This window comes from Dicentrarchus labrax, unplaced genomic scaffold (genome assembly GCF_905237075.1).
Source record: "Dicentrarchus labrax unplaced genomic scaffold, dlabrax2021, whole genome shotgun sequence".
NCBI classification, from domain to species: Eukaryota; Metazoa; Chordata; class Actinopteri; family Moronidae; genus Dicentrarchus; species Dicentrarchus labrax.
Window position 1 is genome coordinate 9,652,154 of NW_026136717.1, and position 21,336 is coordinate 9,673,489.

The following is a 21,336-nucleotide window of genomic DNA, read 5'->3' on the forward strand; positions in this document are numbered from 1 at the left end:
CGTGAGCGTGGCTTTTGTCTCACATCCTCACAATTTCTCGGGGACTGTGGTGCAGCGGCTGGCTGGCTCTGTGTCAATCCATCAGCAGCTTGTGCTGTGTGTGCAGCCCCACAACCCCACCCCCCGACCGAGATGGAGGAGCTACAGTGCTCAGCAGTGCCTGCCAAGTCCATACCTGGCTCAAAATTTGCCAGCGTTTCTGAGGTTTCGTGAGGTTGATGAAATACAGATAAAATACAGTTACTTGCTAACAGTGACAACATTCTAAATCTTACCTGTCCCATGGCCATTGAGAATTCTGTGTTCTGTGTGGCAGGTGAAAATGTATGACATCTGACGCAGGAATTTGTTTATCATTTTAAATGAATGCATCAGTATTAAATGGTACGTAATGTCATTGCTCAGAGGCTACATTTAATTTAAGTAGTCAATAAAATAGACAAAGACAACTTCATGGTTCCCTTCAGCATGCCAGGAGTAAGAGACTGAGACTTTTTTATTTTATATCCACGTCTGCAACATTCCTTCTGTTGCCTCCTTTGTTTTGCTGTGAATTAGTTCTTCTCTACCTCATCTTTCTCTATCTCTCTCTCTCCCCCTACCTTCTCCTCCCCCCTCTTCCACCGTCATTTGCTTAATTAAGGAGCACACAAGCATCTGTTAGCCTGCAGCCTGCCTTCATGATGCCTTTGTGGCGAGACACGCACCTTACAAAGCTTAGCTAATGTGATTGTGTGATTTGGCCGCGGTGTGTTTTATTAATTCACAAATTATCCTATGCACAGTAAAGGTAAGGTTTTAAAGTTGCCAGATTATTTACTGTTTGGTTATGATTGACTCAGGTTGTGACCTTATGGTGATGCCACTAAAACTGGGTATTAGCGGAAACTGTTCAGTTTGTAATAAGTTAAAATGCTTTATATCAGATCACAGTTGTACAACAAAACTTTTTTGATACCTCTTTGTAAAATGAGAACAGATGGGGTCACAAGAAAAACAAATTATCCTGTTATGTGCACAATCTGTCAGCTTTTCTAAATTGAATTGGACCATGGTCCCATTAAGAAAATCCAACATTCTAAACCCCTCTTCAATCTCTTCAAATTGATTGATCCCTAAGAAAACATATATATGATGGATTATTTTCACACAAAAGAATGCTGTAAATTTTAATTTTAAATTCTTTTTATCGCACATAAAGGTGCAGGATTCCTCTGTCTAATGTAGTTAAGTCTGTGTGTACACATGCATTGACCAGCTTTTCTTTGTCTTGTGCTGTAGATCGGCTCCAGGTGGAAAGATGTGGTCAGCAAATGTATCAAAGGTCACTTCCAGCCTCTCCTCCTCTTTTACTCCAACCCCGACGGGAGTGCTATCACCGCAGATGATACCTCAAAACAAAACAGCAGCCAGTCTCACTATAAGACCCCTGTCAATGGAGAAGTGCAAGGTAGGGTTAGATTAAATATAAATCTTTTAAAAATCTGTCTTGGTTCTGTATTTGTGTTTAATATTTTGACGGTGCCGATTTTTACTGGAATAAGGACCCTAACAAAGAATAGCTCAGAGGTCATCATGATGATCTTTTAAAAAAAATCACTGTAGATGATCAGTTGGCAACATAGTTATATTGTACTAAATTGCAGTGTATGTTGTGTCATTTTATGGAAATGACAGGATACAGTTCCTGTGAGATGCATTTATTCTGGTTATTAGTGCTGTTATTTATTTTTCTTAGCATTCACTAACCATAATCCCATCCTAAGTGACCTTTTTGATTATAATGTCATATACGGAAAATACCTATTAATATGAAGCTGAGGCGTGCCTCTTTTAGTTTCTGTGGTCATATGAATAGTGCAGGATGTGGAGGGAATAAGAGCAACTGTGAGCCAGAGTTTAGCTGAATGTTTCTGGTGTTTCAACATTGACATGCAAATTTATAGTCTGAAGTTTGAATTAAAGTGTGACTTATTTATCTTCTTTTGACTGATTTGCCTCTGTACACCAAGCTGGAGTTAAGTGTTTGACTAACAACAAATGTAGATGAAAGTTTGAAAAAACATGTTTTATTATTTCTATTTTACGTAAAGTAATATTATTGGAATGCTGGTGTTTTGTTCTCCTCTAGCACACATTTAATTAATTGTAAATAAAAATTCCCTTTATTTACAAACCACTTTTTAATGGATATCAAATTCTGAGAAACATCAGCAAACAAAACACGACTCTTTATAGGATGTGTAAAATCCCAGATCATATTAGTTGCCTTTGCAGACAGTAATGAAAATTTGTTGATGACAACAGCTGAACATCTCTGCTGTTTGGATTATATATCCCTGGATTTGTTTGGTTGGGGGAGGTTTTTATCCCCTTTAAAGATCCTCCTCCAACTCTCCATGCTGGCCGTGCCCCAGGTCCAAGCTGTGGCAGCCGTCACTGCCCATCAGAGCTGACAGGGCGCCGGACCAAACTGGATGATCCTACAAAAAACCAAGGAGAACATTGTGTAGATTTTGTCATTGAATTTCTGTTTCTTAGTTTCAGGTGCAGTCTGGGCATTTATTGATGTCAAATTTATGTTTCATCATATAAACAGTTTTTGTTGGAAAAAGATAATCCTTCACACAGCAGCTTGAAATGTCATGTTTCCCTTTTGTCTCCTCTGCAGGCATTGAGTCTCCAGTTTTAGCTCCTAAGAAGCTGGACCTCACCAAGGAGAATCTGAACGCTCTGTTGGGTCAAGGCTCTTTCAAACAGAAGCCTACATCAACCTTCAGCAGGGGCAGCGGTCAGACCAGTGGAGGACGGGGACAAGGTAAGAGAAGAAGTCTGGTAAAATGTTTAGAATGCAAAGAGAGATTCATAACCCAAGATATGGTGGAGCACACTGCAAAAGTTTTCATTCTATCAAGTCATTTAATCAAGTGTTTTAGGAGTGGAAAAAAAAAAGTTTTGTAAGATGTTTTTATTTGCTTCCATTGCAAATTCAGGAATGTTTTAAAGAAAATTGTTCCAACATTGCAAACAAGCATCAGTCTAAGCAAAACTATGGTTTAAACACAGTATGTACTTGTGAAAATAGTGGTTTGCAGTAATCAGGAGAGAAAAAGAGGGGAGGAGAGATGAATTACACTTGGTTGTAGTTTTTAGCCTTAAAGGATTGCTTAATTTGTAAATATTTTTGTCCACAGAGAGTGGTGACGAGCGCTGATCTGGTATAGCAAGCAGAGGAAGAGATAATTAAATGTCTTTGCTGTAAAACTATATCTGTCCATGTTAGTAATACAGAAGGGATTAGGGATCCTTGTTGAGGAGAGAGGTCACAAAGAGCTGCCAATTCTGCACATAATTAAGTCCAAGTAGAAAGAAGAGTGTAAATTGAGAAGGAGTGACTTTTTTAGAAAGAAAATGAAACAAAATGTTGTAGGAGCACACAGAACTAGTGAAAATACAACTTTTTAAATATTAAGTTCAATTAAGTTTTAATTGCATAGCACCAAATCATTACCAAAGTTATCTCAGGGTACTTTTCAAATGGAGCAGGTCAAGACCATACTCCTTATATGGAATGTCCTGTTGTTGTTGTTACATTGCTGTATAAAGTTGTGAAGGTCACTGAGATCTGTGTCATTGTTTCCCCTCGCTTGAAAGCTTGTTGCTTAAGCTGTGGTGTGGGCAGGGAAAGTTGCAGTCAATACAGTAAAATGCCAGTAGTTGCTCAGAGCTTCCAAAAGCAGCACAGTCAAGATTGCAACTCTGATCCATCGTGTGGTGCACTGTTACACATGCAGGGTTTTTTTTTGGTGCTGAAGAGAATATGGAGTCCCAAAAAGAGTCTCAAAAACACATGGTATTTTATTTTTTATTTTCATGCTCTCTTCGCAGTGATTCCTTTTGAAACAGCTAACAGAACCCCAGTATGATCATGTTTTCCAGTGCCATGACTAATCATCGCGTTTCAAGGTGAATATCTGCCAGACGGGGAAGCGAAGCTTCTGCGTGGCCATGTTTCCGCCCAGCTGCCTTTCCCCTCGTGTAAAAATGTACCATATACACCAGCACAATGATGTGCTCTAAAGTTCTCCTCCGTCTACACTCTCAGCAACTGCTCAGTGCCTTGGGGGTGCTGGGGACTAAGATTTGGAAAACTGTGACAAGGAAAAGGATGTAGTGACAATAGATATAACTATATGTACTCTGAGATAAATATACTTTTAATGGTGTCTGCAGTGGTGGAAACCCCCACCTGATTTTAGCAGAAGTTCAACAAAACAACTAAAAAATCAGCAGTAATTACATACAGTAATACCTGACATCTCTTTTGTTTTGTAGTGAAAATTAGCACCAGTGATCCCAAGAGGAGGGACATTTCTCGAGAAGTTGCCCAGAAAGCAGCAGAGGTGCGTGGGATGCATCCATCCAGAAGAGAGCCCGATAGGAGTGCTCAACGGAGGCAGGAGTCACGCCACAGAGGTTGGTCGCACACAGATAGTATGTGGATGTATAGATGTGGACTGCACATGCAATGCAACACATAAAACAAACGCATGAGAAGTGGCAAGATACAAAAGGCTAGCCTTTCACTTCCCCAGCCCTTATGTAAACGCCAGTTCGGGAGCAATGTGTCAGGAAGGGGATTAAGTGCTGACGTCTGTTGGAGCCTGCCCTCATCCCATTCTTTCATATACAGAGCCATTGGTTCCCTTCTCTCTGGTCTGCATGATCATTTACAAACAAACACACACTGGTTCTAAGCATATCCAACTAAATAATGATAATATAATTTAATTAGACAGTGAATTTAACTAAATTAAATTAAAATTCGTATTCTTGCCACTATTTGCTCATGTCCCTTCCTCCTTTTACCTCACAAATTGAGTGTGTGTTCCGATTCTAATCAGTTGGCTGATTGGTCCTCTCCTTTAATACTCTTTTAGTACATCACTGCTTTCAATTAAGTGTCAGTGAAGGGATTATGAAGAATTGTAACATGCTCCCAAATCCACCATGTCAACAGCAGTAGCCTGTGTTAGCAGCAAGCTCACGTCCTATTATGATTGAATGCAGTAGGCTAAAAGGAGGCTAGTGCCATTGCCATGATGAATGTCTAGGCTGGAGGTGACACTACAGTTAATGTAAGTAGTAAAAATTTACCGCCGGCTCATGCCCAGGCTAGCACTTTGCTAAAAAGTCTTCTAAAAAAACACTCTAGAAAAGCTTAAGCAACTTTGCTCCTCATATTGGACTATGGGATAACCCCAGGGTTTTTCTAAATGATCACTGACTGTAGTGATGTAGACTTCCTAAATGATCCACAGCTTTGTGTACTGATGACAAGCCGGAAGCTGAAACTCTTTAAAACACACCGGTATCATATATATATATATATATATATATATATATATATATATATATATATATATATATATATATATATAGGAGCAAAAATGTAGAGAGCAATGTTCAAGTGATTTAACTCTGGCACACAGTCAGCAAAATCCAAAGCAATAGGGGATCTATCTCTTGTGGGCTTATTTACTGACAGTTATATGTAGTATTAAATTCACTTTGTGTACCCTCAAACGTGACGTTACGACAGATCTGATTCAATTGAAAGCATGCAGCCTCTCAATACACTACTGTGGGTTTTAATTTATGAAAATGCATCGGATAGATGAACCTTCCATTTCAAATGAGGACTCCCACAATACAAGTCTTGCTTTCATGTAGGAAAAATTACTTTATGAGCATTTTTCTGTTCTGTTCTGTTCTGTTTCTATAACACTGTATTTTCCATGCAAAATTAAATAGCATTATAATTTGGATTTTATCTAGAGTATTAAGGTGTGTTATGTTATGTGTTATTTTGAAAGTGGATATTATGGCTGGAAGTGTCCTTGGAATAGTAGACACACATCAGTACTGTGTGCAGAAGTGTCACTTGTGCATTTGGAAAACGCCCACATGTCTCCGTATACACACACAAATACAACCAACACCAAAGGGCTTTTTTATCATCAGTATCTGCATGAGTGTCTGTACGTGAGCTGGCTACCCTCTGTCTACACACCACATAATAAGATTCACTCATGTCGGCCATAATTTACACCTTCCTGTCATCTTCAGACAGAAATGTCCGTAACCCTGTTGTCACCATGCTCCTCCCTCACTTTCTGCCCATCCTGCACTGTGCTTTAGCGCAGCTTTGTGTCTTGCTGTCAGTGAAAATATATTTTTGGTCTTGGCAACATTATTCACAACACTGTCTTTTGGAAGTACCTGATGCCAAACATCAGAAAAGCACAAAAACTGATATTCCTCTTTTTATAGTACACTCTTTAAACAAAATACATTTAATTGCTCCCTTTGATGCATTAATATTTGATTGGAGCTTTAGCAGCTTGGAGGTAACAAAAGTTTACGTCGATATACTGTTAAGTGTTACATTCTTGAATTATTATGTGAAGCATCTATTCAGAATGTTTTTCACCCCACTCTCATGAACTTTTCTTTGTTTAAATTCAGATCCAGGTCAGGACAGGACCTACTCTCGCTCCGTCTCCCCTCCAGAGAATGGCTTCAAACTACCCCTGGAAACCCGACTGTACAGCAGCCAAGGAAAAGGTCCCATTCGGACTGAGCGAATGCCACACCTTGGTGGACGGTCCTCCCATGAGCCCCCCCGCTCTCACACGAGGGTCCAAGTGTTGCCCAGCATTCCCACTAACAGTAGTGGTCAACACAGCCGGAGATTAGACCAACTGTCCAACGGATATGACACCGACAGCAGCCAAGACTCCCGAGAGCGTCCTGGAAGTGGAGGGAACAGCCGCAGCAGGTCCAGCCGCCCCTGGAAGCCCATGCGTGAGGCGCTAAATGTGGACAGTGTGTTAAGTGGCAGTAGTGGTGGTAATTTGGTGAGTCAAGAGCGAAGGCAGCACAGCCCCCGGAGAAGAACCAGTAGTCAGTCGCCCACCCGTGACCGAGAGCGAGACAGAGATTTTACGTGGGGAGGCAGAGAAGAACGCAAACCTAAGAGCCTAATGACCATCTATGAGGATGAGCAACGGCACGAAACAGGCGGCAGCCGAAGCTCGCTGGACTCAGATAGCCGGGGCGGCTACAGTGACAAGGACAGGTCGAAGGGCTCAACAACTCTAAAAGTGCGGAATGACAACTGGAAGATCCAGCGAACTGAATCTGGTTATGAAAGTAGTGACAGACTCAGCAATGGCTCAGCAAATCTTGACTCACCTGTGGTAGAGAGCCTTTCTTCAAAGGACCTGCGGCCCATACCTGAGCTGCATCTGACAAGGTAAAATGAACCATTAAGAGTTACGTTTTTATCAGTCAAATACACAAAATCTTAAAAAAAAACTGTATGATGCAGATGTAGCTATTACACACTTTCTGCTGGGTGATGCCAGCGTCAGAACGCTGCTTTGTCATCGCAGGCCTTCCTCATTTAAGGATGTGAGTCTTGAAAGTGCTGGCATTTTTAAATGATTAAACATTACAAACAAACTGTTCTAAGAATAGCAAGACCCATTTAACATAAATGCACACAAGGCAGATGCACCAGCCTTATTATGCTGGGCTGTCATTTGTTGGCTTTGTAGTACAGGTCTTGTTTGGAGATAATGATCCCAACTAGCTGACACCTCCTGTACTCAGATGGGAGATCCCACAGATAGCTGACTTCCTCAACCACGAGTGCATTATTCAAGTCTATGTCTTGACAGTATTTTGGTAAAGTGCTCCTTTGATTATTCATTCTTTAACATATAGTTAAGATGTTCTGTGACTGGGTTATGGCCTGAAGGCACTGGAAATGTATAAAATTCATAATTTATTATTTATTAGGTAAATACTTAAAAAAGGAAACCACTTTGTAAACATCAATAACGACAAAGGGGAAAAAACAGATCACCATAATCAAATAATATAAAATATATATATATATATATATATATATATATATAACCTCTAGTTGTTTTCACAAGATCTATACATGCACGAGTTGGTATCAGATTACACCACTGAATCATTCATGATAAAATATATATTTAGGCTGAGGTCATGAAGGTTTATTTCTCATTTTTTGCTCACAGCACGGACCCATCCTTGTCCTCTTTAGCGGCTGGTAAAAGATCAAGCTCTGGAATATCTTGTGGCAGTCCACAATGCATGAATAATTGAATTTATTTTGTATTTTAGGGATCACTTCCCTCAGAGAAGAAGTGATGATTTGAAGGCTGACATATTGCATATTTCCACTGGTAAGTAAATTTCTCACACATTTCTTATTTCTGCACACCAGTAACTTTGTTGTAGCGATGTCTGCTTATTCTGTATATTCAGGGTGAAATGTGAACATACACCATCAGAGACCTAGCATTTTAAATATGCAGTTGTTAACAGTTGTTATATTTAAACACTGATTTAAACAAAAATATGAAAATGTAAAATGTATTATTACTTCTGTTGTTATTTACATATATAAATCCAGAAATAATATAGATTTTCCTTGTGTTACATTGTGGAAATGAGTCTTTAAAGTCTTTTACAAAGGCTTGGAGGCCTTGACATTAAAAAAATTCCTCTGCCCAATAGACTTCCGTGTGTTGTAAGGATCTGAAACATTAAGATAGTACTAAGCAATTTCCTTGATTTATTGTTCCATCAGTGGTGTTAAGGTCACAGCCTGATTGAAGGGATACTGTATGGAAATAAGTGTGCGCTGGTTCCTCACTGACTGGCCTTGACCTTTTTTCCTGAGTAAAGTTTATGTTATGCAGCACACAGAGAAATGTACATGGTTTAAAGGAAACATCAACTCAAGTAAAAAACTGGTAGAGAGCTGGCTTCTTAAAAAAAAAAAAATCAAATTGGTTCAGCGCTAAGTAAAATCCTTGTTTGTATGTGGTCTTCTGTCCTTCCTCATAATTACATAAAAAGAAGAATGTCAAGGGCTTTGTTAACCACAGTGAATAATGTCATCAACTTTAGATCCATAGAGATACAAATCTGAGGGTGGGGGTGTGGGGGGATCGGTTTGAACGCACATACCATGAAAGAAAAAGTAAATCTGTAAAAGTAAAAAGTGATGCGCCTCAAATATGAGTCATGTCATGCAATAATGGTTATTTTTATCTTCCAGACAGGATGGAGGGAGGTTAGATGACATGAATAGCTCTAGGGGGTTTGTCGCCTGGACACCCTTCACATTCTTTATCTAGCACGTGCTTGCTTGTGATCCACAGTATCCTCACAGACAGAATATCTTCTAAATTAACAAATATCTTGAAACATGCCTGACCAATTCCCTCAGCAGGAACACACTGAGTTAATCCTGAATAAGAGGGGGAGATGAGTGAGCTTGTAGGGGCCACCCAGCTGTGCCCAGCCGGGCAGAAAATGCCATGACTGGGCCTGTCAGAAGGTGGTATTCAAACATGAACGAAAATGCCATTTTTGTAGCACTGCAGTTATTTCAAGGTCTCAAAGAGTTATGAAATACAGCATAGAAACAGCAGCTACAGTTGTATCTATCTTTAGTTTCATTCCGAGTTAAAAATAGCTTTTACACAAGTGCAGTGAGTTGGGGAAACGGAATCAGAAAATGCTTAGTGTTGAATGCTGGTGTTTAGTGAGCATCTACACATGTAGAGTGATTCATGCGAAGGAATCCCTGGCAAACACATCTTTGGCACCCATTGTTAATAATTCACTGTTGCAGTATCCCTTTTTGATGTATATTTTTAAATTTTTCTAAAGGATTTTCTCTTAAGTTATTATTATTAAAGCGCATTTTGATAAAATATGTGTTTATAATTGATGCCATAAACTACATACATATTGTACAAAGGTGTATAGAATGTTACTTTCTTTAAATGTGAAATGCACTCATTATTGCTTTTATTTACTCTCTCAGGCTGTTTGCCCCCTAGTGCCTTTAAAGAGATATGACTTATTTTTGTATTTGAAAAGAATGAGTTAGTGTTGAAATGCTGAATAATTAATTGTTAATCCTAAACCTGGCTAAAAATCTCTGATAAAGCCTTTGAGTTTACTCTTCAGTAGCTATTTTAAAATCAGCACAGGATATTTACGTCCTGGCGTCTGGAAATTGTATTGACAAGCTGCAGTAAATGTGTCCAGAGTCAATTTGGCCTGAGTTCAGCGGTGGTAGTCTGGCTTGAACTGCAGTTTGAAAAGAAGGCTGAGCAGATTCCAGTACTCCATTAAAGTCCAAAATCCTTTCTAAAAGCACACAGATGTGGGCGGGCTGTTGTGAGGAGTTCAGTTGCCCTTTTGACCACAGGATTTGTTCTACAACCGTTTGTTGCATCAAAGAAGGGACGTCTAGGTTGAGCCCCTTCTTAGTCACCTTAATGACAACCTTTTGTCCTTGTTGTGAATAAATCTCACTGAGCTGCATTATACCAAAATGGTAGCAGAACATCCCGTCTATAACGGCGTGAAAGGTCACGGTTGTCAGGAAGATGGGTGCACTTCAACCTGCTACCTTGACAGTAAATCACGGCTTTCTCAATTTCTCCTGATTGGCTCCTGTGGCTCCTGCAGACGTCAAGAGCCATAAAAACACTCTTGAGAGGCTGTCACCACATCACCTTCAAATTATGATTACATAAACAGAAGGACTGTACTTTGCCATTGTGTATATATTTAAAACCCCAAATTGTAATTTGTATGAGATAAATATTGTGTTCCTTTGTGATGTAAAGTTCAGAAAAAGAAGTCATGTTGAATTTGATCCAATTACATAGATTTGTTATCCATTGTGTTGGGTGTTTGCATGTGTTAATGGCATGGCAGGAGTACATGTTCATATTGTGCCATATCAACACAAACGTTTTTGAGTGTGGACAGATCAAATAGTTGAGAACTTGACATTTTTCCAGGGTTCATTTTTCCTACCCACGCAATGCATGCAAGTCTGATTGATGTTCAAGAATTTTAAGTACCCGGGACAGCAGAACGCAGAGAACTACAAATCTTCACTTGGCAGCCTTAGAACTGAAATGTGTAGAGTTTTTTTGTTTTTGTCGCATCAACAAAACTTCAAAGGGCTGTCAGGAATTTTTGCATGTACAATTTCTCAAAACCTAGTTAGAATTTACTTTCATGGTCTGTATAGAGGCACATTTTGTATTTCCTCTGGGAGTTTCACACTCATAGTTGGAATAATTGAAATTATGTCATATCACCTCTGTTCCCCTCCACTGCCCCAAACAGATGCCTCTCTTGAACATTTCTCAGAGTGATCCTTTGTACTGGAATGGGATAAGAGACAGGTCTGCAAGTGATTTACATGAATAGAGTATCTTTATTGTTTTTAAAAGATGAATATAGTGGCTTACGCAACATGGCTGTTCACACATTTAGCAAGTGCAAAAAAACATGTACGCTAATGAGACGACTTTACATCCTTTAATCATATTAAACAACTTGTATTCATGCTTTCCAGTTAACATGGGATTGTCAGGGAAACTTTATTACACACCACTTGGTGCAGTTTAGATAGTATATTAAAGGCCACTGAACCACAGCCTAATCCATGCAATCACAGTACATGGACGGTTTCCCAGGCAAGTGCAGTAGGCCATGTAAACAGCAGGACACCTTGAGTACATCTGTTTTGCTGGCGTTCGCAGCTACAGCAGTGATCCCAAAATTCCACTGAAATGAATGTTTTCTGGAAATCAGCCAGACCCCAACCTGAAGGATAGATTTATATCAAATTCGGATGGAATCATGGTGATTATTTGATGGCTGATTTCAACAGTAGCAAATAGTCGTGCACAGACGTCTTGCCGTCTTGTTATCCAGCTGCTTTCTCCTTCAAGCTTTCTCTCGACAGAGCATGTGATCATAAAGATGAAGGGATTTTCTCAGGAGAAAGCATTGTAAACTGCATCCCTTTTTTGTTTTGTTTGTGAGAATGATATTGTTACATTTGCTTGCCAACATTGCCGATCAGCGTCATCAAATTGTGAATTGCCACATGGACTTAGCGGCTTAAAAATGCAATAGTGTTGTGGAGGGGATCTGGAGTCTGGAGACTGACCCCGACGTAATTGCATGCCAGCACAAAGGATTTAGCCACTAATGCTTTGAGAGAGCAAAAAAAAAAAAAAAAAAAAGAGGGTATGCTGACACATCACAGATGGTCCTCAGCCACTCACTCTGTTTCTTGTTCTGTTGGTCAGCTGTTGTCTGTCCCAGGCCTTGTAAATCACACCCACCCTGCTAACTTGGCTTAGCTCCACACCAGCCCCCACCTAGGGACCTGTTTTTAAACATGTCTTTTTACTTATTATTATCTCATAATTATTGCTGCATAATTCACTGACATCACATTATGACCTAATTGACCTAAATAAGTTCATAGAATTTGCTTTCGTATGTTCCAACTTCTAAATCTCCCAGAGTTCATTCAGGGTCTTTATTGTTTCATTATTACCGTTAGCTGAAAGCTAACAGGGCCTGGATTTGAACCCAAATTCCCTTTAAGGGGCCATGTTCTTTGGCTGGATCAGACAGTCAGAGTGGTACACAGGGGGCCTGAGGGCGCTCTGCCAGACTAGCTGCTTTGATACTTCCTCTCTGAGCACCAGGCAAAAGGGGGCCTCACCATGACCCCTGTTAGATAACACGTCTTTGCTGGAGAGACACATGAAAAAAAAAATATTGTAGCCATGTTCAAATAGAAACACTTGACAGATGTTACCTAGCTCTATTTTTTGACCATCTGCTAGTGATGACCATAAGTTTATAAATTAGTATGTTGTGATATGAAATGCTCATGTGGTTTCATTATTGTCTAGATGAACAAGGAAGAAAATCTCCAGATCTAGAAGACACAAACATCCTCTCCGGTCAGCCAATACAAAGGTAAAAAACAGATCTTTAAAAGAACAGTTTGTAAGTAGTCAGTTGTTTTGGCACAAGGGCAAATAAAATACTGATGTTTGTGTTTTTGTTTTATAACAGAAGGAGAGCCTTCCGGTACACTCCTGGGATCTTGGAAAAGAACAATGGTCTGGACAGCGAACAAGAGGAAAATGTGGATGGCAGCCCCGTGAGCCCTGTGCCTCCTTACTTAGCAAAGACCAGCAGCTCTGAGTGGAACAGCTCAGACGACCTTGCCGGACCTTTCTCTGAACAAGAAGAGACTGGCACCGTTGCCCACAATGACCCTTTCTCGCACAACTATCCCCCACCTTTACCCCCCAAGACCTTTGGCACCAGTCACGCTGACCCATCTGGCGTCCACTCACAACCGCCGGAGATGCCAAAGCGGTCGAGCCCCCGCAATGAACCCAAAAATGACCTGTCCCCCCTCTCGCACACCACCCTTCGTCGGTGGATTGAGACACCTGCCGAGCACAGGCTTTCATCTGATGCCAGCTCCAAGTCGGGGTCATCGGACCAGGATAGGAACGATCTGTCAGCCAGCGAGAGCGACGAGAGGTTACCCAGTCCAAAGCCCGGACACGATGACGGTACAGACTCCCCTGGCTTGACAGATATGGTTTTTCCCACCACATACTTTTCTGTGGATAACTGTATGACAGACACTTACCGGGCCAAATACCATAAGAGGCCTGCCTTGTACAGGAAAGCAGAGGACCATACGTCATCAGGGGAGAGTGATGTCGAAGGGAGGGGGCTCCCTTTGCCAGATGTTCAGCCACTGGAGTCTTCCAAAAGCAGATCAGAATCAGGTACCACATGCTATCATTAATGCTATTCATATTTGAGTGACGTTTATATTTTTCACCTTTTTTGTAAATGTGTGCATTGATTCCATCCTTGACTTTTGTCTTCCAGGATATTCTACAACTAAGACGACTGCAAAGTGGAACCCAGTTACTCCAAAGGGACTTGATGAGCATGGTTTCCTATGAAAAAGCATCAATGAACCTTGTATGATCCAGTGATTGGATGCCAAAAGTAATTCTTATGCACTACGACTGCTACACAGTTTGACTCCTTCTAACTGGGATGTGAATTGATATACTTGTCATAACCAAAAGTTGGACATGAAACTGGATGCCAAAGAGATTGTAAAAAAAAAAAAGGCAGTTAATAGCTGTCCTAATAGCTATCTTGCTGTTTTGGTATGAACTACTAAAAGCTTTGAATGGATAGTGGATTATTTGCACAGTAGAGAGCAGGTACAGAGAAAGAAACATGCATTTGCTGTCGATCATGTTTGGACTTTTGGAGCTAAAAAGCAAATGGTTGTGTTAGTAAAGAATGTTTCACAAAAAAGCCACTTTACCACGCAAGAGATTATTTTTGCAAAAGGAGACAACCAAAGTCTCGCAGTTGTACTTTCTCACTCCATGGAATGCTTTTATCTGTTTGTTTTACTACTCCCATTTCAGTGTTACGAGGTGTCTGCCCCAATTCTGTCTGTTCTTGACATTATATACCTTTTTAGTGGGTTTTAAAGGTTCTAGTAATATTCAGAATATGGGTTTTCTGTAGATTTCGAAGTCATTCAACCTATAGGGCACTCTTTAGGCACGACCTAAAAATGGATCCCAAGGATCCGTGTGTATATGGAGCTCCGGGACACCCACGTTGGTTTTTGGTTGATGAGATCTCTTCACAACTTCAGATTCTTGGTGGTACATGTAGTTTATTGACCTCTGCAAATAAACATGGGTAGTTATTTCTTTTGTTTTTTGTGCTTTTTGTAAAAATTTCAGCCAGAGGAAGTTTAATATACCAAAATATCTCTGACCACCAGTGTGGGTCTCCAGGGTCTTCAAGGTAATGAATGGGTAAATCTGTTAAGCTTATTTGTTGAAAGGTATGTTGCACATAAAGTCAAAGAACGTTCTTATCTCCTCACCTGCACACATCCCATCATCCTTTACATATTTACTGTTTTATATGTCTTTGCACTGTATACTGGTTGATTATTTTTCTTTTCACACTCCTTACAGTTATAAACTTAAATTCTGTCTTTAGCTGAATCAGTTACTCAGTTTTCTGATCTGTTTCTGAAAACATAGCTCCTATTAGCACCGAGTCTGCACTGATGGGACATCTAGAGTTAGACAGGGCTTGCTCTTTTGAGGGGGGTTATTTCTAATAACTTGCAAATTTGAGTAGTGGACTATTTTTTTTGGTTCAAAATGTTTTATATAAGCAGCAGACTCTAATGCACAGTGCCTTTTGTATTTTTCTATGTCATGACAAGGATAATTGGAGCCATGATTTGTACAATTCTTTGATTTTAAAGAATTTTTGTAATGTTTAATTTTATTTTTATTGATTAACAATTGTTAAATAAACTATTTTATTTAACCATATCTGTTTGTCAAGCTATGTTCTATCAAGAGCACGGAGTCTGGAATAAAGCAATACTGATCTTGAATCTTTATTATTAGTAAGAGGTAACCTGGTGGTGATGATAAACATCTTGATTTTGAAATTATTCTGAGATACAGTCCTGATGATAACTTTACTACTCTACTAAATACAAAGGTCTTACTGAAACAAAACTTAGATTATTTTGTTCACCAAATACTAAGAAATATAGTTGTTTGCTGCCACCTGCTGTCATGTATCATTAATGCACCTTCTGATATCCAAGTATAGTCTACCCAACTGATCCCCAGGCTGTAAATCTTGCTGTTCTTATGCTACACATACATGTGAGGAAAACAGTCAAAACACTTGTGTCACCTCTGGCTTTGATAAAATCCTTAAATGTTCTCAGCTGTCATGTATTTTGGTAAGTTTGGTAAGTTTTGCTCTGTTATGCTAATTTGAACTTGCCTTTTTATTTGTTTTGCTTATTCTGTAAATATTTACACTTTTCTTCATAATGAATTATTCATAACCCACATTAACTTGTATATATAAAGTACATGAACTGGTATCATTACATTCAGTCGTTTCCTGGAACCTTTGGATGCCAAATCTAGTTATTATGCTCAGGATTGTTTACATTCACTAGATGAACCCCCTTCTCTTCTTATAGGATCTCACAGTTTTGCACGTTGTCTGTTACACCTAATGACTTGGCTTCTCAGCCAGTGAGCAATATTGTATATTTCTGACTTTAATGTAAAGTTGTGTCCAGCACATATAAAATAGACTGTATGTTACATGGACACTTCGACTTAGAAATTTGCAAAAACTTTTGCAAACTTTTTCCCCCACCCATCAACAGAAAGTCATTTCTGCCCTCTGGTTCTTCAGGTGAGAACAGATGAGAAATTATGTCACCATATGGGAAAATCTCAAAGGCAATTACCTGATTAAACACTCGAAAAGAAAGGTCTGTCTGATAAAATGATAACTTCTGGCTCTGTAATTAACGGGCAGAGAAAAGACTTTATCAATGAATCTGCCACTGGATCTGAATGTGGCCTGAAAGCATGGAAGAATTTCATACAAAAAACTAAATATACATATTTTTAAGAGAAAATGCCAGTCTCTGAAATACTGTATGTACTAGTATATTTATTAAAAGTTTATCACAATGGGTCAAATCCAGATCTACTTTCATTACAAAAAACATCTAAATTACTTGTATGAGACTTGAATGATTCAACATGCTTTTGTTAATATCCAGAGATGGAAGGTTATTATATGATTGGACCATGCTGACACATTTATGAGTTCCTTCCAGAGAGTAACTGTGCAGCCAGTCAGATGGCCGATGAATTAAATGTTTTGACTTTGAAAAAAGTATTATGTAAATGTTTTTTCTCTTATATTGATACTTCAGAACATAAAATAAATAGGGTTCCAAATACTGCTTCCATCCTCAAGAGGGAAGTAGAGGGCTTTTTTTAATCAACATAAAAGCTGCAACTTGATCTATAGACATTCACAACTATGTGATCTTTAACTTCATTTCATTGTCAAGCCCTTGCTGCAAATATCTATTGATTTAATGTGTCTCTGTATCTCTGTAGGCCTTTATTATAGAATTTTGTGTGCACAAAAGTAGTATAGTCTTTCCATTGTTAACATGTAATGCAGGTGGGGAGTGTGTCCTTCATTCAACATTGGTTAACAAAAACAGACTGCCCCATAAGCACATTTTTTGCATGACATTTGTTACAACATTTTTATTTTCTAACATTGTCCCTCAACATCATCATTCAACAGTAACAATGAAGGTGACTCGCCACAGGTATTTCAAGATTTTATTGACTCTTCAGCCATCCTCGAAATATGCACAAAGACATGAATATATGGAAACAAAATGGACTTTCATGCTTGTACCAAAATACCACCCTCATAATTGACTTGGAAAAAACTGGTAGAGAATGGATTTTTACTCCCACTCACCTGCATCAAGTAGACTATTTGTTGTCAGTTGAAGGAAGACAAACTCACAAATACAATTAAGAAGGGATAGTGATTTTCTCTAATGTCAGTCCCAGACCAGAAAATAATTCTTCCAATGTTCGTTGAAGGAAGAAAAGGGGAATATGCACATCATGCAATGTATTCAGAGAATCCTGACAATGTTCTGCCATTCAGTACTCGGCTCCTCACTGCATGCCACGTCTATCATAGGTTCAGTATGTTTAAATCTTAGCTGTTTTCTGGTCTGTGTATGTGTACGTGTGTGTGTGTGCGTGCGCGCGTGTGTGTCTTCTCCACCATCCGTCAGAGTGAGTCTCGGCCTGTCAGTGTGGGCTCCTCCTCTGCAGCTGCCTTACTTCATTAGGGGCCATCAGCTGAACTCAGTGCTCTACTGTCAGAGTCAGACTTCTGTTTTCTCGTTTCTTCTCCCTTTGCACTCTGTTTCTGCCCCTGTCTCTCTCTCTCGCAAACTGTCCCTCAAGCTCACTCACGTCCTTCATCCTCATATGATTTCTCACTCCGTCAACTTACCTCAGTCTTTCCCTTCTCGCTAAATTCTCCCATGCCCTCGCTCTGCACCATCTCCTCTCCCCATACTCCTTTTTCCTATTTTAAATCAGCATGTGTTTCAGAATCAACTCACACGGCTGATTTTCTTGCACAGTAAAAACAGCTATCCATTGTGTTCTTTTAAGTTCATATAATCAAAATGCAGTCTTTCCAAAATGTCCTATTCAAATTATAGGAACAATTGCATTGCATCATGCTATACCTGCATTTGTGTACCTTTAAATGCTGTCAGAAAAGTCATAAATGAGTGTAGCTCACATAAAGCAACAATGGGGTTTCTATAAACACTGATGAGATGTGACGTTAAGGGGCAGACATAAAAGCTATGTAAATGTGATGCATTTGAATAAGCCATGCATCTGTTATTCCGTGTAAATTCTTTCCAGAAATGGCAAAACAGATTACAGTGTATACTGGCAGGGCAGGTACTGTATATGCAACAATATTTGGCTGACAGAGTAGTTATAACACCAGTCCTTAAAAAAAGATGTTTGCAGCCAGTGCTATTATAATAACAGAAATTTAAATTTTGAGTATTATGCTACTTATGGCTTGTTGAAACTGAAAAGATGGATGCTGTCAATCATGCCTTATAGTACCTCATTATCCTTTGCGAAAAGGTTTCTTGCCATAGGTGACAACACTGAGCACAGAGCTTCTAAACAAGTTGACAACCAAATTATGGCCTATTTTTGATTTTAAGTAATATTGAAGTGGGTTTTATTTTAGTTACATTGAACAGGTCTGATATCTACGTTAATTCTTGAATTGAGGAGAATTCCGCCTGTATTTTCAACAATTTGTCTGATAACACATTTTATTAAACGCCAATTGGCCGATAGCTCTCAAAATGGGCTGTCGTAAAGTTGCGCTATAATACTTATATATATCCATAACACTCACCACAACATGATATTGACATTGTTTTATAAACGTAGAAAATATTGTGGTCAGTAAATCAAACTTGCGACTTAATGAACGGTGCCTTGAACGCAGCTTTCTTAAAGCACCTGAGGAGCGTCACCGGCCTGCTAATGAGAAACACCTGGTGACTGCCAGGCTGTCAGTAACCGGAGAATATGAAAGTGACTGTAGCCTATATGAAATTATCGAAACCAAAAGCAGAAAACAGTTAGAAAATAGTTAACTTTATCCTCAAATAACGGTGTTTCAGTTAACTTAATTTGTCACGAGCGGGGCCCTGGAGTTTCACGAGCTCTTTGACTCTGGAAAGACGTTGCACCGACACAACCCAATTAACACTGCTAGCTCCTCAGTTGGTGAGTCATGGTGTATTTTGCTTTTGTCTGTTTTGCTTGAGACAAACCACGCCTTCGGTTTGACTTAAGCTACAATAAAACAAAATTCAGCTTTTGGTTAAACTATATAAATTATATATGCTGTCAATGGCCAAACTACAATTAGCCAGACTTAGCTAACAGTTCTTGTTAAATAACATTCAAGCACAAGGCCTGGCCAGGCGTCCATGCTCGTCAGGAGATATACAGAAAGCTTATTTAGGGTGGAAAAAAGAAGCTTTATCGTACAGCTGTTTGAACCATTTTCTAAAATACTGTCTTAAAAATTGGGCACATGTTTTTCTAACTTTACAAAATTACTGCCCTTGGTGGAGAAAGATTTTTATGACCACAAATAAATACAACTGCAGTGCCTTCCTCAAGAATACAGTCATTTAAATCTCTGAGTGATTTTACCTCCCCCCTCCCCTTTATTTGACAGCGCAGCTTGAGAGATGGACAGGACAGGACACAGTGAGAGAGACAGAGGGAGTGAGTGGATGGCAACCAGCAAAGGGCCACAGGGTCGCACTCAAACCTATCCCCTGGTAGCATACATGCGCCAGCTCCACCAGGTGAGCCACCAACACCAAGTGACTGCACCTGTCACTAGCTAACACTAATAGACCTGGAACCCATTTCCACAGGCAAGCTCAAACCTGACTTCCCTTTGACTGTTGTTTCAAGTTTTAGTGTTGTTAACGTAATTTGCAGGCAGTGATTGAACAGATGACTGTTTTTTTTTTTTTTTGTTTTTTTGACGCGTTAGTAGTGTTGCCAGCGGGTTGGCAATGTCTGTACTGCCAATAATCTGCAACTGTGGTGAACTTTGACATGTGAATCTGTTAACATCAATCAATAGACCTGCTGTGACAAGGAAAAATGTCCTGGCACTACCCATAATTGCAATAAGATGCAAGGATGGTGACACAAGTGATTAGCAACCAAATATGGAATAATCTATTTAGTGATTGTAACAGAAATTGCAGTGACAGAAGGTATGCTGTGTGATCTGGATAGACTACATAATTAACTGTGTTCTGTTAACTGCTCTAGGAAGTTATCTAGTTATCTAGTGTGAACGCAAAGTTTTCACCTCAATTTATTCACAGACATTGACCGCTGGAGTGTTTTTGCACCACAAATAACAAATTACCATACGTTTCAACTCGCAACATTGTGTCTTCTCCTCAGTTTGCGTGACCAAAGTGAATAACATTATTCCAACGACTTTGTATGGAATTGCTTCTAAAATTCGTTGTGTTCAGTTGAGGCACGTGTGCATTTCTTGGAGGCAGCATCTAGTGGCCATTAGAGGAAATATATTTGTTGGCACTTTTTGATGTTGGAAGCTGCTTGGGTAAAACTAGACAGCAGTGGAAATTGTACAAAGTTAGGAATTTATGCAGATATATTCATGCTAAAGCAGGACGTCTCCGCTCCTCCTGTGTAGTGTAAAGCTTGTAGCCTGCTGTCTGTATAGATGTAGGCTATTTGTTGCTGCACTATTATGCTGAACCAACTTGGTGTCTCATCATGAGTTCATTGCTGTAGTAGGCTGTGACATTTGTAATGTAATGAATTTTCAGCTATAAGCTGTGAGTTTATGATTTTTATTGCTGACTACGTCTCCGGCTGTGAGGAAAGTTTTCAGTTTCCCATTTAAGAAGGTGGATTGACAAAGTGGCTAGAGTTGTGACTGATTAATTTTGTGTCAGCCATTTTAGTTTTATTTAGTATTGCTTTTTCTATATAGAAATTCATATTGAACTTGAAGTGACAAGTTTAACAGTTTAAACACAATGTATGTTTGCTGCAATTCAGTTAAGTCTATTTACACTTTTTTCAAATGTATTCTTTACCCCATAGTTTCTTACTACTACTAAATGTATTTCAGATTTTACTGTCTTTTCTTCTTTTCCTCTTTAGCAGACCACCCTGTGCCTAGGTGTGTTCATGTGTGTACACACACACAGACACATGCTCACACAGCCCACGGGTTTCTGTTCTTGTTGTCATCCTGACAAGCAGTAGGAACAGGATTATGGGTAGAGGCCCTCTTACTTGGGGCAGAAGAAAGTGTGAAATCTGATTG

General features: G+C 39.5%; 1 protein-coding gene across 1 annotated transcript in view; it reads left to right on the forward strand.

Moving 5' to 3' along the window:
* The window catches only part of LOC127379627 (inactive ubiquitin carboxyl-terminal hydrolase 53), a 32,133-nt gene extending 16,777 nt beyond the window's left edge, over positions 1-15,356 (forward strand). The window contains exons 10-17 of the mRNA XM_051429478.1: positions 1,282-1,450; positions 2,672-2,818; positions 4,336-4,476; positions 6,529-7,318; positions 8,221-8,282; positions 12,855-12,921; positions 13,021-13,754; positions 13,861-15,356. Of these exons, the coding sequence (XP_051285438.1) occupies positions 1,282-1,450; positions 2,672-2,818; positions 4,336-4,476; positions 6,529-7,318; positions 8,221-8,282; positions 12,855-12,921; positions 13,021-13,754; positions 13,861-13,937 (2,187 nt within the window). The 3' untranslated portion in view covers positions 13,938-15,356. The remainder of the gene's footprint in view (positions 1-1,281; positions 1,451-2,671; positions 2,819-4,335; positions 4,477-6,528; positions 7,319-8,220; positions 8,283-12,854; positions 12,922-13,020; positions 13,755-13,860) is intronic.
* Positions 15,357-21,336: the final 5,980 nt, after the last annotated feature.